Source organism: Mus caroli, unplaced genomic scaffold (assembly GCF_978045245.1).
Source record: "Mus caroli unplaced genomic scaffold, Mus_caroli_1 scaffold_7, whole genome shotgun sequence".
NCBI classification, from domain to species: Eukaryota; Metazoa; Chordata; class Mammalia; order Rodentia; family Muridae; genus Mus; species Mus caroli.
The window spans coordinates 116,591,137-116,608,977 of record NW_028227262.1 but is presented as its reverse complement, the minus strand read 5'-3'; the positions used below and the strand labels follow the sequence as shown (position 1 = coordinate 116,608,977).

General features: G+C 40.6%; 1 protein-coding gene across 2 annotated transcripts in view; it reads right to left on the bottom strand.

The window, feature by feature from the left end:
- Window positions 1-17,841, bottom strand: part of Chchd3 (coiled-coil-helix-coiled-coil-helix domain containing 3) — a 265,061-nt gene that overhangs the window by 207,960 nt on the left and 39,260 nt on the right. For both annotated transcript variants that reach the window (XM_029478369.2, XM_021164672.3), the window contains exon 3: window positions 5,094-5,175. In XM_029478369.2, coding sequence (XP_029334229.1) covers window positions 5,094-5,175 — 82 coding nt within the window. The remainder of the gene's footprint in view (window positions 1-5,093; window positions 5,176-17,841) is intronic.

Sequence of the window (17,841 nt, the reverse complement as noted above, 5' to 3'; positions counted from 1 at the left end):
CCTTAAGGAATGCTTATGTCGCCACAGTTTTGAGGATGCTGAATATGATACTATGTGGGAAAACCAGGACATCACGACTGAGCAAATGAATGGAATGAGTCAAGTCCAGTGTGCAAAGGCCTGAAAGAGGCTAGAACCCTGGGACCTCACTGATGGCACAACTGGCATTTTAGCCATGAAATGCTTTTTGTTGGGGACAAAAGGTAGCAAAGAGCCTGTCTTAAGGGTTACATGATCTTTAGCAGCATCTTGGGTGCCATCTACTAGATATGATTTGACAGGTGTGACAGCCAAAAATGTCTCTAAACATTGTCAAATGTCCCCTGGAGACCAAAATTACCCCCAGTGGAGAACCACCACCTTAACCAGTTTATTTTGCTGACAGGAAGAATTTTTTTTTTCAAAATTAGTCTTAATGAGGTATTTTAATAAGAAACTCAAAGAGATGAAACATTGGATCATAATCTGCAGCCATTTTCTTTTCTCAGTAGTACATCTTGAAATCAATGGCATCTTCAACTCAGGTAGATTCTACCACCCACTTCCCTTTAAGGAGCCCTCATCTGTGTCTCCTGCTGAGAAATGGCTTCCTTTCTCCTGCAGTCTTAGCCAGTTCCAATTTTCCCTAGCTAGTGGCTTTTCTGTCTTCTTTTTGAACTATCAGGCTTCCCAAGTTAACTACAGTTAAGATTTGATCTATTGGTCCAAAGAAATCTCCCTGAAATAAGGTCCTGAGTTAAGCTGTCCTCACAGAAGCCAACTCTGCCGCAAAGTTCACCAGCCTGCTGAATAGTTCTGGCTTCTCCTCACCACTCAGACCTGACAGAGCACAGATACAAGTGCGTGTTCCTGTATTGTCTCTGGTTTTGAATGAGTTTTAAAATTTGCTCAAGGAAAAGGTTGCACTTAAAAAGAGCTGACCATTTTCACCACACAGAAATGGGGACACTTGAGAAGAGAGCAGGGCACAACAAGGCTGAACATTACACAGTGCACATGTCATTAGAACATTCAATACTCTGCATCAATTAAGAACTAGTATTGTGGAGTTATAATAATTCTACAAAGAAATATATCACTGTTGAAATTAATTTCAATGTCCTCAAGCATATGTATTTGAACTTTACTTGTCTGTGTATCTTTGTCTGTATCTCCTACACTTGAGAACTGGTCGACAATTCTGCGTGCATTTGAGGAAAAAGAAAAAAACCTAGGCCATCAGGACTTGTGCAGGTGACAGTGTAAGAGTATGGAGAACCACTCTGAAGAAATGCTTACAACAAGCCTTTACTCAAACTTAGGCAACAGACACACCAATGCATAAATGCACTGATACTCTAAGATGCCGCTTTTAGAAGACTGAAGGGAAAGCTTTCTTAATGCTTGTGCTAAAGTTTCTTCCCTGATGAATAACAAAAAAGGAAGAAGGTGGGGAAAGCTATTGATTCATTCAAGTATCATATAGAACACACACTTTTTGCCAAGATTTGACAGATGGAGGGTTGCTATAAAGAAAGCTTCGAACAAAACATTTTTTTCCATATTGTTTTATTGGGTATTTATTTCAATTACATTTCCAATGCTATCCCAAAAGTCCCCCACACCCTCCCCCACCCACTCCCCTACCCACCCACTCCCACTTCTTGGCCCTGGCGTTCCCCTGTACTGAGGCATATAAAATTTGCACGACCAATGGGTCTCTCTTTCCAGTGATGGCCGACTAGGCCATCTTTTGATACATATGCAGCTAGAGACACGAGCTCCAGGGGGGATATTGGTTAGTTCATATTGTTGTTCCACCTATAAGGTTGCAGATCCCTTCAGCTCTTTGAGTACTTTCCCTAGCTCCTCCATTGGGGGCCCTGTGATCCATCCAATAGCTGACTGTGAGCATCCACTTCTGTGTTTGCCAGGCCCCAGCATAGTCTCACAAGAGACAGCCATATCTGGGTCCTTTTAGCAAAATCTTGCTAGTGTATGCAATGGTGTCAGCGTTTGGAAGCTGATAATGGGATGGATCCCCCGATATGGCAGTTTCTAGATGGTCCATCTTTTCGTCTCAGCTCCAAACTTTGTCTCTGTAACTCCTTCCATGGGTGTTTTGTTCCCAATTCTAAGGAGGGGCAAAGTGTCCACACTTTGGTCTTCGTTCTTCTTAAGTTTCATGCATTTAGCAAATTGTATCTTATATCTTGGGTATTCTAAATTTCTGGGCTAATATCCACTTATCAGTGAGTACATATTGTGCGAGTTCTATTGTGATTGGGTTACCTCACTCAGAATGATGCCCTCCAGGTCCATCCATTTGCCTAGGAATTTCATAAATTCATTCTTTTTAATAGCTGAGTAGTACTCCATTGTGTAAATGTACCACATTTTCTGTATCCATTCCTCTGTTGAGGGGCATCTGGGTTCTTTCCAGCTTCTGGATATTATAAATAAGGGCTGCTATGAACATAGTGGAGCATGTGTCCTTCTTACCGGTTGGAACATCTTCTGGATATATGCCCAGGAGAGGTATTGCGGGATACTCTCTCTGGTAGTACTATGTCCAATTTTCTGAGGAACCGCCAGACTGATTTCCAGAGTGGTTGTACAAGCTTGCAATCCCACCAACAATATGGGTGCAAGGGAAAAATTCCTGAATAGAACAGCAATGGTTTGTGCTGTAAGATCGAGAATAGACAAATGGGACCTAGTAAAAAAGCTTCTGCAAGGCAAAAGACACCGTCAATAAGACAAAAAGGCCACCAACAGATTGGGAAAGGATCTTTACCTATCCCAAATCGGATAGGGGACTAATATCCAATATATATAAAGAAATCAAGAAAGTGGACTCCAGAAAATCAAATAAACCCATTAAAAAATGGGGCTCAGAGCTAAACAAAGAATTCTCACCTGAGGAATACCGAATGGCTGAGAAGCACCTGAAAAAAATGTTCAACATCCTTAATCATCAGGGAAATGCAACTCAAAACAACCCTGAGATTCCACCTCACACCAGTCAGAATGGCTAAGATCAAAAATTCAGGTGACAGCAGATGCTGGTGAGGATGTGGAGAAAGAGGAACAAACAAAACATTTTTAAAGAAATAAATAATAATATAATGGCTGTTCTACCCTCTGCTCTCTAAAAGGTGACAGAAAATGAACCCCTTACCAAGAATCATTTGTCCAGGTTACAGCTAGGGGCCAACTCCATCCCACCCGAGGTATGGAGGGGCCCTCACATTTCTGTTTGTTCATCTCCTTGGCCCTTTCCCTTTCATGGCCAGAGCAGAGCACATGGGAGTCAAATCATGAAAGGAAAGGCACACAGACTAGCATGGTGAATTACTCAAAGAAAAAGCCTGCACCATGTGGTAATAAAGAACTCCTGAAATACAGTTCGCTAAGTAAACACAAATTGGACCACCCCCCAAATCCATGTGAACATAAAATTTAATTAAAGAAAATATAATTTCAAGATATAAAAAAATGCTATCATAACATGGTTCTTTTCTTAATGAAACTGATGTGGATTTTTTTAAATATTTAAACTTCACTAATTATATACACTCCATCAACCTAAAGTAACTAAATAATTAGAAAGTGTTTCATAGGAAGTCACTATAAAGACACACACAGTCTTCTGGAAGTGTTAATTATATCTCACTTTTTTAAGTGATAACACTTTACCTAGTTCCTTAAAAATGGTGGACGTAATCAACAGCTTATATTCTTTTTCTGTATGTTGTATGGATACACTGAATTCAAAATCATCAGCTGGGGGATGAAGGACAAAAAATTTCAAATCCTATGCTGAAGGTCAGGGAGGGTACCAATCCAACCCAAAGCTCCCTCTACTCACTTGTCAAATGAATGACAAGGAGGCTCTACGCTCCTGCTCTGTCTAAGCAGGGACCTACTGCTCACAGTGGAAACATACCACATGACCACGTGACGCAGTGTTCTATGCTCTGTGAGGCTTTCAGAATCTGCACAAGGAGGAGGTGAAGCGGTTGACTCTTTATCTTGGGTTAAAATGTATTCACACATTTCTATGTACACACTTCAGATCTTTAAAATTTAACACCTTCTCAAAATAAATGTATGTATATGTGTTATCTGTGGTGTTTTACATACTGCTCCCCTCCCCAGCTCCCAGCAGTCTATGACTCTTGCAAATGATTTGAAAGAGCACACAAGGATCTACATGACTGTCTGCTGTTCCACTGAAGGCTTATATGTGGCTCACACTTCACTTCCCCAGATGACACTGAACTGCTTCCAGGTTTAACTCTATTACTCCAATGAGCATTCTTTTACCTATTATTCTCTTATAGTGTTAATAATGGCAATAACAAAATGGGAGTAGCTGCATATGAAAAAGTCTAGAACAAAATATGAAAAAGTGGTTATTTCTGCAAGACAGAATTATAAAGGACTTTCATTTTTAACTATGCAAATTTCTATGACACCTTAATTTTTTAAGTTGGTCTATTACTAATTAGTGCTATTTGTTAATTCAAGCCTTATGTGTGGCATATGATATTCACCACTACCTATAATAGTGTCCATTTCAATACAGAGTAATGGGTAAATGAATTTTCAATCTTAAACATATTTGTTTAGAGATTTAGATGTTCCTAGGGAAATCCTCAGAAACTACTAATTTCCATATGTTGGAAAAGGGAAGCTCACACAACAATAATTCTTTAAAGACATGAACACTTTAGGGCTCTACCAACCACAATCTCAAACCAAAGGAGTCAAGTGCCTATGTTCAGCATATCTAGAGTTCTGCCACACAAAGAAAAGTAATTTTGTTATTATTGATTTTTGTTGGTTTTTTGTTTTGTTTTGTTTTAAATCACCAGTTAAAAGAACATTGCTGTTCTTGCAGAGGACCCACATGGTGACCCACACTGTCTCTACTTTCAGTTCCAAAGAATCCAGTGCTCTATTGTGACCTCTACAGGTACCAGGAACACAGAAAGTTCACAGACATACATGCAAGCACTGCACTCATCCACATAAAATAAATAAATCTTCCTTAAGCACGCTACATATCACAAGCCCAGGCAAGTCTTCTGAAGTCCCATGGGGCTCACCGTCTCTGGTGTTCTGACTCCTTTTTGGCTTGCTCCAATGCCAGCTCCTCAGCTACTCTTCTTTTCAAATCTTCATCAGAAACTACAATTAACACAAAAGTAGAGGAAGTTAAAACAAGTGCCTTGCAAAACAAAAACAAGAAGAGACAGCTAAGCTGCATCTCAATGGGCAAAACTGTGCCAGGTGGGCAGTGTCTCCTTGGAATCCCTGAGCACTGTAGAAAGGGCCAATTAGTGCACTTGGAGAGTAATTGAATCAAGATTCCCCTGGTGACTTGGAATTTTCCACACCTGCCAAAATTTATAATAAACTCAAGGAACTGCTTACTGTCCAAGTGGGGTCTAAGACATTAAGTGAAGGTCTTTAAAATGATGTCCTAACATTAAAGTCTGACAGTATCTATAAAAGGAGGCCAGACTGTCCAGTACTTTAGGGTCGAAAGTGATGCTAAAAGCTTCTCAATTCAATAATTAAAAAACACAAATATTTATTACAGAGCATGGAATATTTGTATTTGTATTTATTTTTCCATAATTTATGAAAAGGGTATTTATGATTAATGGATATTTAGAAACCATTTCTTCTGGGATATGTGTCATTCAAATTCAAGTGCCAACAACTGGAGAGAAACACGGAACAGTACTGAGCACACAGCTGGAGTCTCCTAAGTACCTGGAGACTTCATTGGCAACATCTGGCCTTTCCAATTAAAAGATTGTATACAATATGTCTTGTAAAGATTCTAGCAGCTATAACAGTAAATAATGGACAAGTTTTACAGACTACTTTAAGAGCTTTCCATCAGAAATAAGGAAAAACCATCTCTTCCTCATTAGAAAACTACTAACTAAAATTATTAGCAGAAAGCACCAAAGCCATTGGAAGGATTTAAGAAAACAGAGGACTTAATGTTATTCCTAATAGTTCCACTTCTTAGATGGAAGATCAGACAATCTGTATATATTATTTGGTGACCTAGACATAAGAGAGATGCACCTTGTATCGGACACATGCAGAAACTTACTTACAACATGAAACAACCTTTTTAAAATATGGCACTGACTCTAAGCAATAACCATCCGTAGTGGTACATGAAAGGTTTGAAGGGTGTTTCCCCTCAGTTATAGACTATGGAAGCAATGACAGCATCAAAGATCACCATTAAGGGGTAAAAAGAGGACTCACAGAATGAGGGAGGGTTGGAGTTTTGCCAATCAGAGCTTACAAGGAGACTTGTAGCTAGAGACTATAATATATAAATAGCTCATAGCCAAATGAGAAAATATAACACCAATAAAAACCAATAAAGAATATAAATAGGCATTGTTTAAAAGAAAATAAGCAAAAGGAGAAAGCATACAGAAACTGTTCGACATCAGTCACTGGGAATATGCAAACCAACCCACAATGAAACACCACCTGATACATAATAACACAAGCAAAGAGGCAAAGAGTGGGAAGTGGTAAAGAGGGAAAGCCAACCCTCATCCATTACTGGTGGGGACATAAATTGCATCACTAAGGAATATAAATGACACCTCTGACAGGATAAACAAGTTGGCAGTTTCCCAAAATCCTAAATGTGATCCAAGAGTTGAGCTCTCAGGTACCGCATATGCTCAAGAGAACTGAAAGTATTTACTCAGACAAAAACTTGTTTATGAAAATGTGGTTTTGGTTTGTGTTTTTTTGTTTTTTGTTTTTTCCAGACAGGGTTTCTCTGTGTATCCTGGCTGTCCTGGCCAACTCACTTTGTAGACCAGGCTGGCCTCAAACTCAGAAATCCACCTGCCTCTGCCTCCCAAGTGCTGGGATTAAAGGCGTGCACCACCACCCAAAGGGGAGACGATCTAAATGCATATCAGCTAATAAACAGGTAATCAAAATATGGCACATCCATTCATGTAATTATATAAAGAAATGAAGTCCTGGCACATGCTACAACAAAGATGTATGGGAAGGAACTCAGAGACAAAGGTTATATACTGTCATAGGCTGTTCGCACTTTAGTATGCCCAGGGATGCTAGTGTGCTCAGTTGAGGTTGCCTGGATGGAGAAAGTGGGGCATGAGAAAGGCAGCAGGTTGTCTTCCATTGCTCTTGGTGATGGTGATACGTATGAAGGTGTGTACACACGCACCTTTTGGTGTCTTTTGTCTGCTGTTTGGTTGGCTGGTTGGTTTGGTTTGTTTCTGTATTTGAGGTAGGGTAGTGTATACTAGTTCCTTTTGGGTTTTTTTTTAATATTTTTTATTACTTATTTTCCTCAATTACATTTCCAATGCTATCCCAAAAGTCCCCCATACCCTCCCTCCCACTCCCCTACCCACTCATTCCCACTTTTTGGCCCTGGCGTTCCCCTGTACTGGGGACCTGAGACTCCTTTTGGGTTTTTTAAAAACAGATCATTACTATGTTGGCCAAGCTGGCCTCACACTCACAATCCTGCTGCCTTACTTTGTAAGACTGGAATTGTTCTAAATTATAATACTTGGTGGTTGCATACAATTCTATAAACTAAGAACAATTGAACTGCTCACTTTAAATGATAGATAACCCCAGTAAGGAGTAAGTAATATAAAACACAGACTCGGGCAGGGAACACATCGCCCTGGCTAACCTTCCTGCAGAACAAGCGAGTGCCCATGCAGCAGCCTTCTTGTGAGGGTGCTCTCTAAGGGTCTTTCCCAAGGCTGCTTGTGCTGTTTTTTTTTTCTTTTGAAGTGATTTAGAAAAGGTCAAAGGTCACACACAAACCAGAAAACTGTTGACAATGACTCTTCCATCCAGGTAAATCTTAAGGTTGTGTTTTTCTTAAGGTTTTTAAATAATAAAGTAACAACAAAGAAACTGCAAGCAGCAATAGCTCAAAAAGAGAGCCTGATTAAGTCTGTTTTTCTATCAGCTAGACTTTGGATAAGCAAATAATTAATCTCTCACTTTTGACTCCCTCATCCAATTAAAAGCCTTGTGGATGAACCTGCCAGACCTGCAGTTCTAAGCTATGCACCATACAGGGTATCAACATGGCCAACTTCTCAGAAAAACTCTCAATGTGAGACAATCCTCTCAGGTTGGACATAACTCCACCAGAAACACACATATTTAGTATTACCTGATCAAAGCCTATCCTGAAGTCTAGCAGACCAGGGTGAGCAACACGTTGTCAATCTAGAGATGCAGCCACACCTGAGTTCAAATCACAGTAGAACAACACTTTTTCTCAGGTAAGATTCTCTAGGATTCTCTACCAACACTCAACTGGTCAAATAAAACTAGGCCTCTGGTAGACCTCAGTAGGTTAAACCTAAATATGAGTCACGGAGATCAGCTTTCCATGTAGCTGAGAAAAGGCTCATGACTTTTTGGTTTATTAGAGGTTTTTTTTCCAAATTATTAGGGTCTAATAGGAAAAAAACAAAGTGCATACTCAATGTGATTATTTAATATCATACAAATTATATAATGACTACAATAATCAAATTACTGCTTTAGCCACCACAGTTTATCGTGAGCGTATTGTTGGGTCTTATCAAATCTCTAGTACAAAATAATATATGAAAATAGTCACTATGCTGCATGTTCTGTCTGTCCAGAGCTGAAAGTGAGCAACCTACACCCAACATCTCCCTGCTCCTCATGCCACAGACGTGTTCTCTCTGCATCTGTGGGCCCAACATCTCAGGTTCCATGGTAAGGGGGTCTTAAAGGAAGCAGCATGTCTTTCTGCATCCGGCTCCTTTCACCTAGTGCAAAGACTAGGAGCTCATTTCCCGTCTGTAACACCGGAGCTTCCTACCAGGGAAAGGCCTAATCGAGCAGTGATGTGATCACCTGGGACAAAGAGGAAATGGTGTTACTACCAAATGGCGACCAGTTGGGTGGATGACGACGTGGCCATGCAGGTAAGCCTGCAGGCACAGTGCTGTGGAGAGGGGAGAAAATGCAGACTGGAGGGTGGCTGTTTCTTTCCCAAAACTCTCTGCCTATCGTAGTCAGCCCCCAAGGCCTGTGGTAAGGCTAGAAGCAAGAGCAAATGGATTAAAGGTGGCATAAAATAGGCAGGCCACAAGGGGTGGGGGAAATGCAAACAGTACCAGCAGGGAAAAGAAAAAAGAAAAAGGGCAAGAAAGCTCTAGAAGGCATGCCCAAGTGATGGGCTGGGTAACTGCCCTTCTGGAGGTAAAAGGAACAAAACACGGCTATAGAATGCCTGAGCTATTTCCAAGAAATGGGAGGGAAAATTCATAACTTTTGGTCTCAAGGTCACAACAGGAAAAGTAATTACCTAAGCTAGCATGCAGATTTTAAAACGACAAAAGATAGCTCATGGCCTAGTATAGAGAATTTAGAATCTACAGTAGCAGATCAAAGCCCAGGCAGAAAATGAGCAGTGTGGTAATGGCTCCTGAGCAAACCTACGCTTCATGTTATTTGTTTTTAAAATCAATAGAATACAGAAAGCAACAATGTATTTCTTCTGATAAGTCAGATCCAAGTGCCCAGGAGAAAAAGATAGGACACTCAGAGCCCAATACTTAAAATGGTCTTTCTGGAAACTTCTCCAAGTCTCCGGATCTGAACATTTTCTCAACTACATCTGTTATTAAACTACAAGGCCAGGGTTTCAGGACCAGCTGTTCTGAAAAGCTGCGGAAAGGCAGCTTTGCCCATTGGTGCTAGGCGCTCCCAAGCAGACCTTTAGGAATTGCTAAGGTTTGGGAGATGAGAAGTCTGAGAACTGCTCAGGCCATCCAAAGGAGACTTGCCACAGAAATCGGCACATGCTGTTTCCAGGTCAGTGAGTGTCACCAGCCCTGTGGCTTTCCCATGCAGACACATGTTCCCTTTAGAATGGTATGTGGCTTTCACATGCACACACACACGTTCCCTTTAGAATAGTATGGCTTAAAGATGTTTGCTTCAAATACATGTACCTTGAAAAAGTCTCAAAAATCACTGCAAGTTCTCGATACTGAAAATGTTTTAATGAACACTAACATGTTCTGTCAAATAGTTATAGAAAACAGGACACCGCATTAAGAATTGCTGCTGCTTGATTGTATCAAGTGTGACCTTAAACCTCTTACCTGAAAATAATTCTTGATTAAAAACAACTCATGATTCCTAACAAATTTTTATTTGTTCACTTGGTTTTCTGGAAATCCTGTAATTCTCTCCTCATTTAAATATCTAAACTATAAATGTGTATTTAAGACCAAGTAAGAAGCTCCAAGATGGCTAACCTTTCATCCTCAATTCTGAGTAGTCTTTGAAACTGTGAGTACCATGGTCACACCCCTCAGAGAGGTAGAGCACACATTCACTTCAGCTCTTCTATACCATCTGACGTTAGGGTCCAAGAATCGCTGAGGGAAGACTGCAGACTCAAATAATATGCAAAGGCAAAGACCATTTATTCTGCAGCAATTACCAACATGCAGAGGTCAACCATTCATCAAAATGGCAATAACTCAAGGGGCTCAGAAACACCCTTTAAGAGAAGTTTTCCAGAAGGGCTAGGTAACCTCTAATGTGATTGGTAGGGGCAAAGCAGTGACATCAGTACAGTTTTGATTGCTTGCTAAGTTAGTTTCATTATATTTGGTGAGACCTTGAAGAGTTTTAGAAAGCAGCTCAGTTCTGGCTTTGTTATCTCCTCCAGCTAGCTGCTGTAGAAGCTGACCCAGCTCCAGACTTATCCTCCCTAAGGCAGGGCCATCATCGACTAAAGGCCCACTGTCACTGGCTTCTTCTGAAAAGCTCACTATACTTCCTGGAGAACTGATATTTTTATTCCCAAGGTTTTAGGTCCCCTCAGTGGCTCCTGGCTGACTCTGTTACAGAAGCACTGATGACATCTGGGGGCAGCAATGAGGACACCCTTACAACAAATCCCGGAGCTAGGAACAGAAACATGGAAGGCCTTACACATCATCTCATCATCTATGGGAAGACACAATTCCAGAATTACAGGATATTCTCAGATCTGAAGGGACAAACCACCTTCCTATGCAACTTTTCCTGCTGTCTTAGTCAGGGTTTCTATTCTTGCACAAACATGACCAAGAAGCAAGTTGTATAGGGGAGGGTTTATTCAGCTTACACTTCCACACTGCTGTTCAACACCAAAGGAAGTCAGGACTAGAACTCAAGCAGGTCAGGAAACAGGCACTGATACAGAGGCCATGGAGGGATGTTCTTTACTGGCTTGCTTCCCCTGGCTTGCTCAGTACCAGCCCAGAGATGGTCCCACCCACAAGGGGCCTTTCCCCCTTGATCACTAATTGAGAAAATGCCTTACAGCTGGATCTCATGGAGGCATTTCCTCACCTGAAGCTCCTTTCTCTGTGATAACTCCAGTTGTGTCAAGTTGACACACAAAACCAGTGGTTTCTTTGCCTAATGCTTGCACATCAGTTACAGTACTTCTCTTGGGGGTGGGGGAGTGAGACAGGGTTTCTCTGTGTAGCTCTGGCTGTCCTGGAATTTGTTTTGTAGACCAGGTTGGTCTCAAACTCATAGAACTCACAGAGATCTGCCTGTCCCCCAAGTACTGAGATTAAAGGAATGTGACACCACTGCCTGGCTTGATTTTTTTTTTTTTTGCGGGGGGAGGGGGTGAGGGTTGAGGGAGTAAGGGGGGAAACAATAATTTGTAATCTCAAATGAATCACTTAATAAAAACTAAAACTTGCTAACACCAGTTCCTTTGGGATCCCCCTTAATCTCCCTTTGGGGCTTTAGTTTACAGATTAAACATCATGTCCAGTCATTAAAAAAATTATTATTTTCTGTGCTAAACTCTGAGAGAAACTATGAAAGTGTACTAATGTGGAGAAAGTGTGTTACTGTTTAACACAAGCTGGTTTTAGAGCATTCTGCCTTCTCTGGATTTAGACACTTGAGCTACAGCCTGCAGCAGAAGATATACTCAAATTACATTGCCAACTCTACAGAAACACTCATTAATCGTAAGATGGCAATAAATTCATTAATATGAAGAGAACTTATTTTTAAAAGCACTAATGGAAGCATCCATGCAATCAATGAAATACAACACAGAATATTACAGCTAAACAGCCCCGCATGTGCTGCAGCATAAATCTTGTCCTTTGCCACATCTCCTAACAGGTGCAGGCTTGATGACTAGGATAGATCTCAGGGATAAATAAATATGTAACAGTTTGTCATTTGTCACACACTCTACCTGGAACAAACTTATTTAAACACACAAAAATACACATCCAAAAATAATATGGTCTGGCAACAATTAGCATCACAATGCAATGTCCTGTTACAGGAAATATATCTTAAAATTGCTTCAAAAATATGCAACCTGTCTACATGGTCAACAGGGTAACTATGCCTACTAACACATTAAAGTTAATGAAGATAGAATGAAGTTCCTAACTGCACACTCATAATCAAAATATTATATCAGAAGACACAGTGTTACAAGGAGTTTGGCAACCTAAACATTTAGGCGCCAAGTTAATAGTCTAGTTCAGAGTTGTCGTTCCTTCAACAGGATTGAATACACCTTTGTAAACTTCTAGTCTGAATGGCATAATATGCAAATCATCCCATTTCATTGTTTGCTCCATGATAAGCATACAAACCGGATCCATGCTCCAGTCTTTGTAGAAACACACATCAAAACCGGCTGCAGAAACTGAACAGCAATAGATAAGTTTGTAATTCATAGCTTACAGTTTTCACATTCATAAGCAGACAATTTGTAAAACCAGTATTGAGAAGCAGATACATCTAGTATTTCATGTCTTAATATCCTGAATAATAGTTGCAAGATCTCACAAAGCCTCTAGGAAAATAAGATCTGTAATTTAAATTAAAAAATAATAATTACCCCTGGATATTGTTTTTTGATGCATAGCTTAATTTTTGTTTGTTTCAAAAATGGATACATTTTGTTCACTGGGGATACACATATAAATTAAACAGCATTAACTTCCCAACCCCAAATGAAGTATAAAATCCACACAAACCCTGTTTCCATTTAATTCAAATAATGTCCAGTTTACTTCTTCAGAGCAAGAGCAAGCTAGAGATCAAAGTCTGGTCACAGCTTTCCCTAGCTTTGACTTTGCTCAGAGCCTTACACTGCTTCAGGCCACAGCTGTGGTACCTGTAAAATAAGGACCCAAACCATCAAGCTTCCAATATCTTTCTCCTCTGTAACCATGGTAAGCAGAAGACAGATAGAATGAATTCCAGCTTAAGCCTCCATGTGCTCTACAAAGCTCGCTGAAATGAACATAAAGGAACAAAGTGGTCTATCACAGGCAACAACATGTTGCCAGTTGTTCTGCTTAAAGTGACATGTCATTCATTCACAGAAATTCTCTCTCAGGTACTAAACCAGCAAAACATATATAAGATTTAGGATGAGGCAAAAAAAAAAAAAAAAAAAAAAAAACAGGAGACAAATTACAGGCACACATCTCCAGACTGGTTTGTGGAATTGAACATCCATCTCAATGAAAAGCAAGGTACACAGGCCCTGTGTAGAGAAGACTATGGCTCTCTCTCTCAAAATACTTCCAAACAAATCCCAGCATGCCAGCCATCCATAGTATGTTTCTGTTCCTGGACCCACCCTTATGGAAAAATCCAGAACTCTCCCAAACCACCAACACCATGCTACTCACAGAGGAGGACAGGTATTCAGTAAGTTTTACTGTACTGGCCAAAACCTTTCGGTTTCAATGTTTGTGCCCTGTTTTCTGTTCACTGGTGGAGTTAACAGTAGTTGATCTCACTCCCCTCCCCAAATCAAGGTCCACTAGGCAGATCTAAACTAGGGAAAGAAATTCCCTACACAGAACATCTACTTCAGCTCAACCCCACACTCAGGCTTAAGAGATGAGACATAAACTAGCCCCTTCCCATTAAGGAGATGATGACTGATAGGGTGAGGCTGTGTTGCTGGGCTCTCCTGGAAAGGACACATCCGAAGGAGCACTCTCTCTGAGGAGCTGAGACCTGAGCAAGGCCTAGATGAATACCAAAAGGAGAAGGAAAACAGAACTGTGGGAGCTTCGGACACTAGGCGGGAAACCTGGGAAAGGAACGCTCAGCGGCCGGGCTTCAGAGGTAAAGCCTGGGAATAACAGAAGGAAAGAACAAAGTGCGAGCAGGCATTTTTATCTGACAAAGGAAGAGGAAGTGTAGGACACTGAGTGGTTCTCACTGTGGGGCCACACCCAGCAGCACCACCAGGGGACTATTAGAACCTACAGAAGCAAAGCCTCACAGGATGAGACCCAACTATGTGCACGAACAAGAGCTCCCCTGGACCCGGGGTGCAAATGAAGGTGGAGAACCACTGGCAGTGGAAAATAGCAGAGAGGGTGGGGTGGGTCTAAGATACAAGACCTTTCTCCACGAAAAACATCGCTTGAGATGGTGAGATGAAAGAGAAAGATGGCAGAGGCACAGACAGCCAAGGAATTAATACCCATGATGGTCAATTAAGTAAAGAGGAGAGATCCTTGGAGAAACAAAGATAATGAGCTCAGTTTCAGACACATTCAGCCAAAAGTAATGGAACAAGCACTACACGGAGCTGTAGGCAATTAGGTATCTGGACCTGAAACTCTGATTTTATTTGAGACTTGGGTGAAAATGCAGGTCTGAAAATGGTTACTGCAGATCTGAAATTCTCCCAGGATGGGGGCAAACGTGTAAGAGAAGGGTAAAAGACTAAGGAGCAGACTTAAAATTCATTGACAGGGGAATGAAAGACATTGTTAGAGACAAAGAATGGGACGGAAAGGGTAAGAACCAAGATAGTGCATGCTGAAATAATAAACAGCCTGCATCCTGTGCGATTCCCATCGACTGGCAGCAGCCACCTGGAGTGCAATGCAGAGGAAGACTGGGAGGCCAAGGCCAGGCTCAGTGAATTAATGGCTACCTTGGGCATTTGAGGAAGACCTGACAGCGTGGTTTGCAAATCACCTCTCATTCTAAGGAGCGTGTGGAAAGCGGGTCATGTGTGCATTAGGAACCGGTGGGAGGAAAGTTATAGAGGCAACTATTATAGGCTTCTGGGCAACAACTTTAGAAAGGAAACAAGAAAGGGTGGGAAAATATAAATAAAAGATAATTTTGCAAATAGTAGAAATCTGTGCATCTTTGAAAGGCAGACATAATTAATAATATATTACTCAGCTATAAGATACTCTTGAATGCTAGCTATTATTTCTCAAAATAAATTTAAAGGAGTAATATGTGTACTTATAGACTTAAGCAGCTTGATGTACAATAACACAGGCCAATCAGCTTTTATACACTATAGTCCATTTTCATAATGACTATCCTGGTGCAGGCTTCATAGCACTGTTTCTTACAGACTATTTGATAGCAGTGAAACAGAATAGAAAAGCCCATCATCACACACTAAAACAAAATTTAACCAAAGCAATGCCCTTACTTGAATAAAGTGGTAAATAGAGCATCAAGCCCCATCCAGTACTTAACATCATAAATCAATCCTCGACCTACTGTTATGAACTAGTTATGTTTGCCAGTAATGTGGTGTGCACTCAGTCCTCATTATCTATTACACATTTGCTAAATTCCGAATCCCACTAAACTACTACTTAACTCTTTAAGTTCTGTCCAACACTCTTTTCTAAGGGACCGTTTACATTTATGTTTGTAGGCAAAGCTCAAGCAAAGCAAAAGCCCCAAAAGTCTATAAATAAAATTTGTCTTCCAACACTTTATGCCATGGAGAATCAACTAACCTCATCCTAATTCATGACTTAACTACCATCCTCCTGTAAGGAAGAAGACAAGAGTCCTGGCTCGTGATGCTGGACCACTGCAAGACAACAAAAACAGTGTCTCCTGGAAAGTTTTTGTTTTTTAAAGAAATTTACATTTTACACTCCCACATAATTCTTACTTTATTTGTGACAGTTCAACTAGATTGAAATGTCAAGGTGGCATATTAGTATAGGTTTCATTAAGCCATCTCTATTTTCGAGTTAATTCAGATTCTGGTCATTACATCAGCCTCTCAAGGTCAATTATAATAACTTCGCCTCTGTTGTTTTTTCCTTCACCTAAAGTAACAAATCTCCACTTAACATTCAGAAAACACCATTGCAATGTATTCATAAGCAGTTATAATCTTTTAAAAAACAACAATATCTCTCTGTGAAGCACTGTGAAAGCTCTGGCTCAGCAGATCACGGCTGATCTGTCCTTAAAACATGAGACTACAGAGGGATTTCAAGACCAAAGCATGGTCTTTCATTTAAAGGTAAGAATGTAGTTGGCCTTTTCCTAAAAGTAAAATAAGTTATCCACAGCAAACGTAGGCTGAAAAGATCACAGCAAAAGAAAAACCATTTATTATGGTGAGATTCATAATGACCAACAAATCTCCTTACTATCGCTATCAGATGGAAGAAAGATGTGGAATTTCTTCCTACAGTTAACAGACATTTCTTTTGTGTAACGTCAGATGTTGTGCAAGGTTTAGGGAAGTCAATCCTATAGAACTGCAAGGACTATATTAAATAAACAAAAGAAGAGCAAGGATGTGGCTCAATTGGTAGAACAGCTACCGAGCACATAGGAGTCTCCTGGGTGCTTAAGATGATGCATTAAATCCTGGCACTCAGTGGGAGATGGAGGGTCCCAAGTAAAAGGTCATCCTCTGTTATATAGCAAGTGTGAGGTCAGCCTAAGCTCCATGAAACACTGACTCTCAAAAAAGAAAAAGAAAAAAGAAAAAGGGGATGTTATGAAAAAATGTCACCTCTGCTCAGTCCAGTCTTCTCTTTTGTTTTCTTTTGTTTTGAGCTAGGATTGAACCAGAGCCTTATGAATTCAAAGTTAAGTGCTACCACTGCCCTCATCTCAACTTCCTGTTCCGTTTCCTAGGCCAAAACAGTGTGTATTATGACTATGATCCTGAAGAAAATAGGTAAGAATCCAATGCAAAGCGTTACGAGATATAATGTCCAAAGTATAATTTAAAAAAAAAAAAGGAACAAAAATAAAGCAAAAAAGAAAGAAGAAATAAAACAATGAGATCGCACCATGTAAAACATTCAGCTACAGATACTCCAAAAGACATAAGGAAATCGTTTGACTCTGAGTTGATGTGTTAAATCAGCACAGTGGCAAAAGCAATAGCTAGAGCTACATGTAAGCTGTATTTCTGGAAAATGCAAGCTACTTTAAAACCATATAAAAATACTTTGTTAACATATTAAACAACTAGGCTCTAGCTTGATGAGTAAAGAGGCTTTGAATGGCATGAACTTCTGATGAGACAGTCAGAAGCTGAGATTCTTTAAGAACTGCTCCCAAGTACTACCGCTGAGCACCACCCCCCAGTGTCACAACTCACACCTTACCTTACCCGCAGTGCCCTGCCACCAAGAACCACTGCTCTTAACTAAAATACCCACCCTCATCACAAATAAAACACAGGAATTCGTATGGTTTGCACAGGGCCCCCAATGGAGGAGCTAGAGAAAGTAACCAAGGAGCTAAAGGGATCTGCAACCCTATAGGTGGAACAACAATATGAACTAACCAGAGCTCATGTCTCTAACTGAACCCCCAGAGCTCATGTCTCTAACTGCATAAGTTCTCTAACTGCATATGTAGCAGAAGATGGCCTAGTGGGCCATCATTGGAAAGAGAGGCCCATTGGTCGTGCAAACTTTATCTGCCTCAGTACAGGGGAACGCCAGGGCC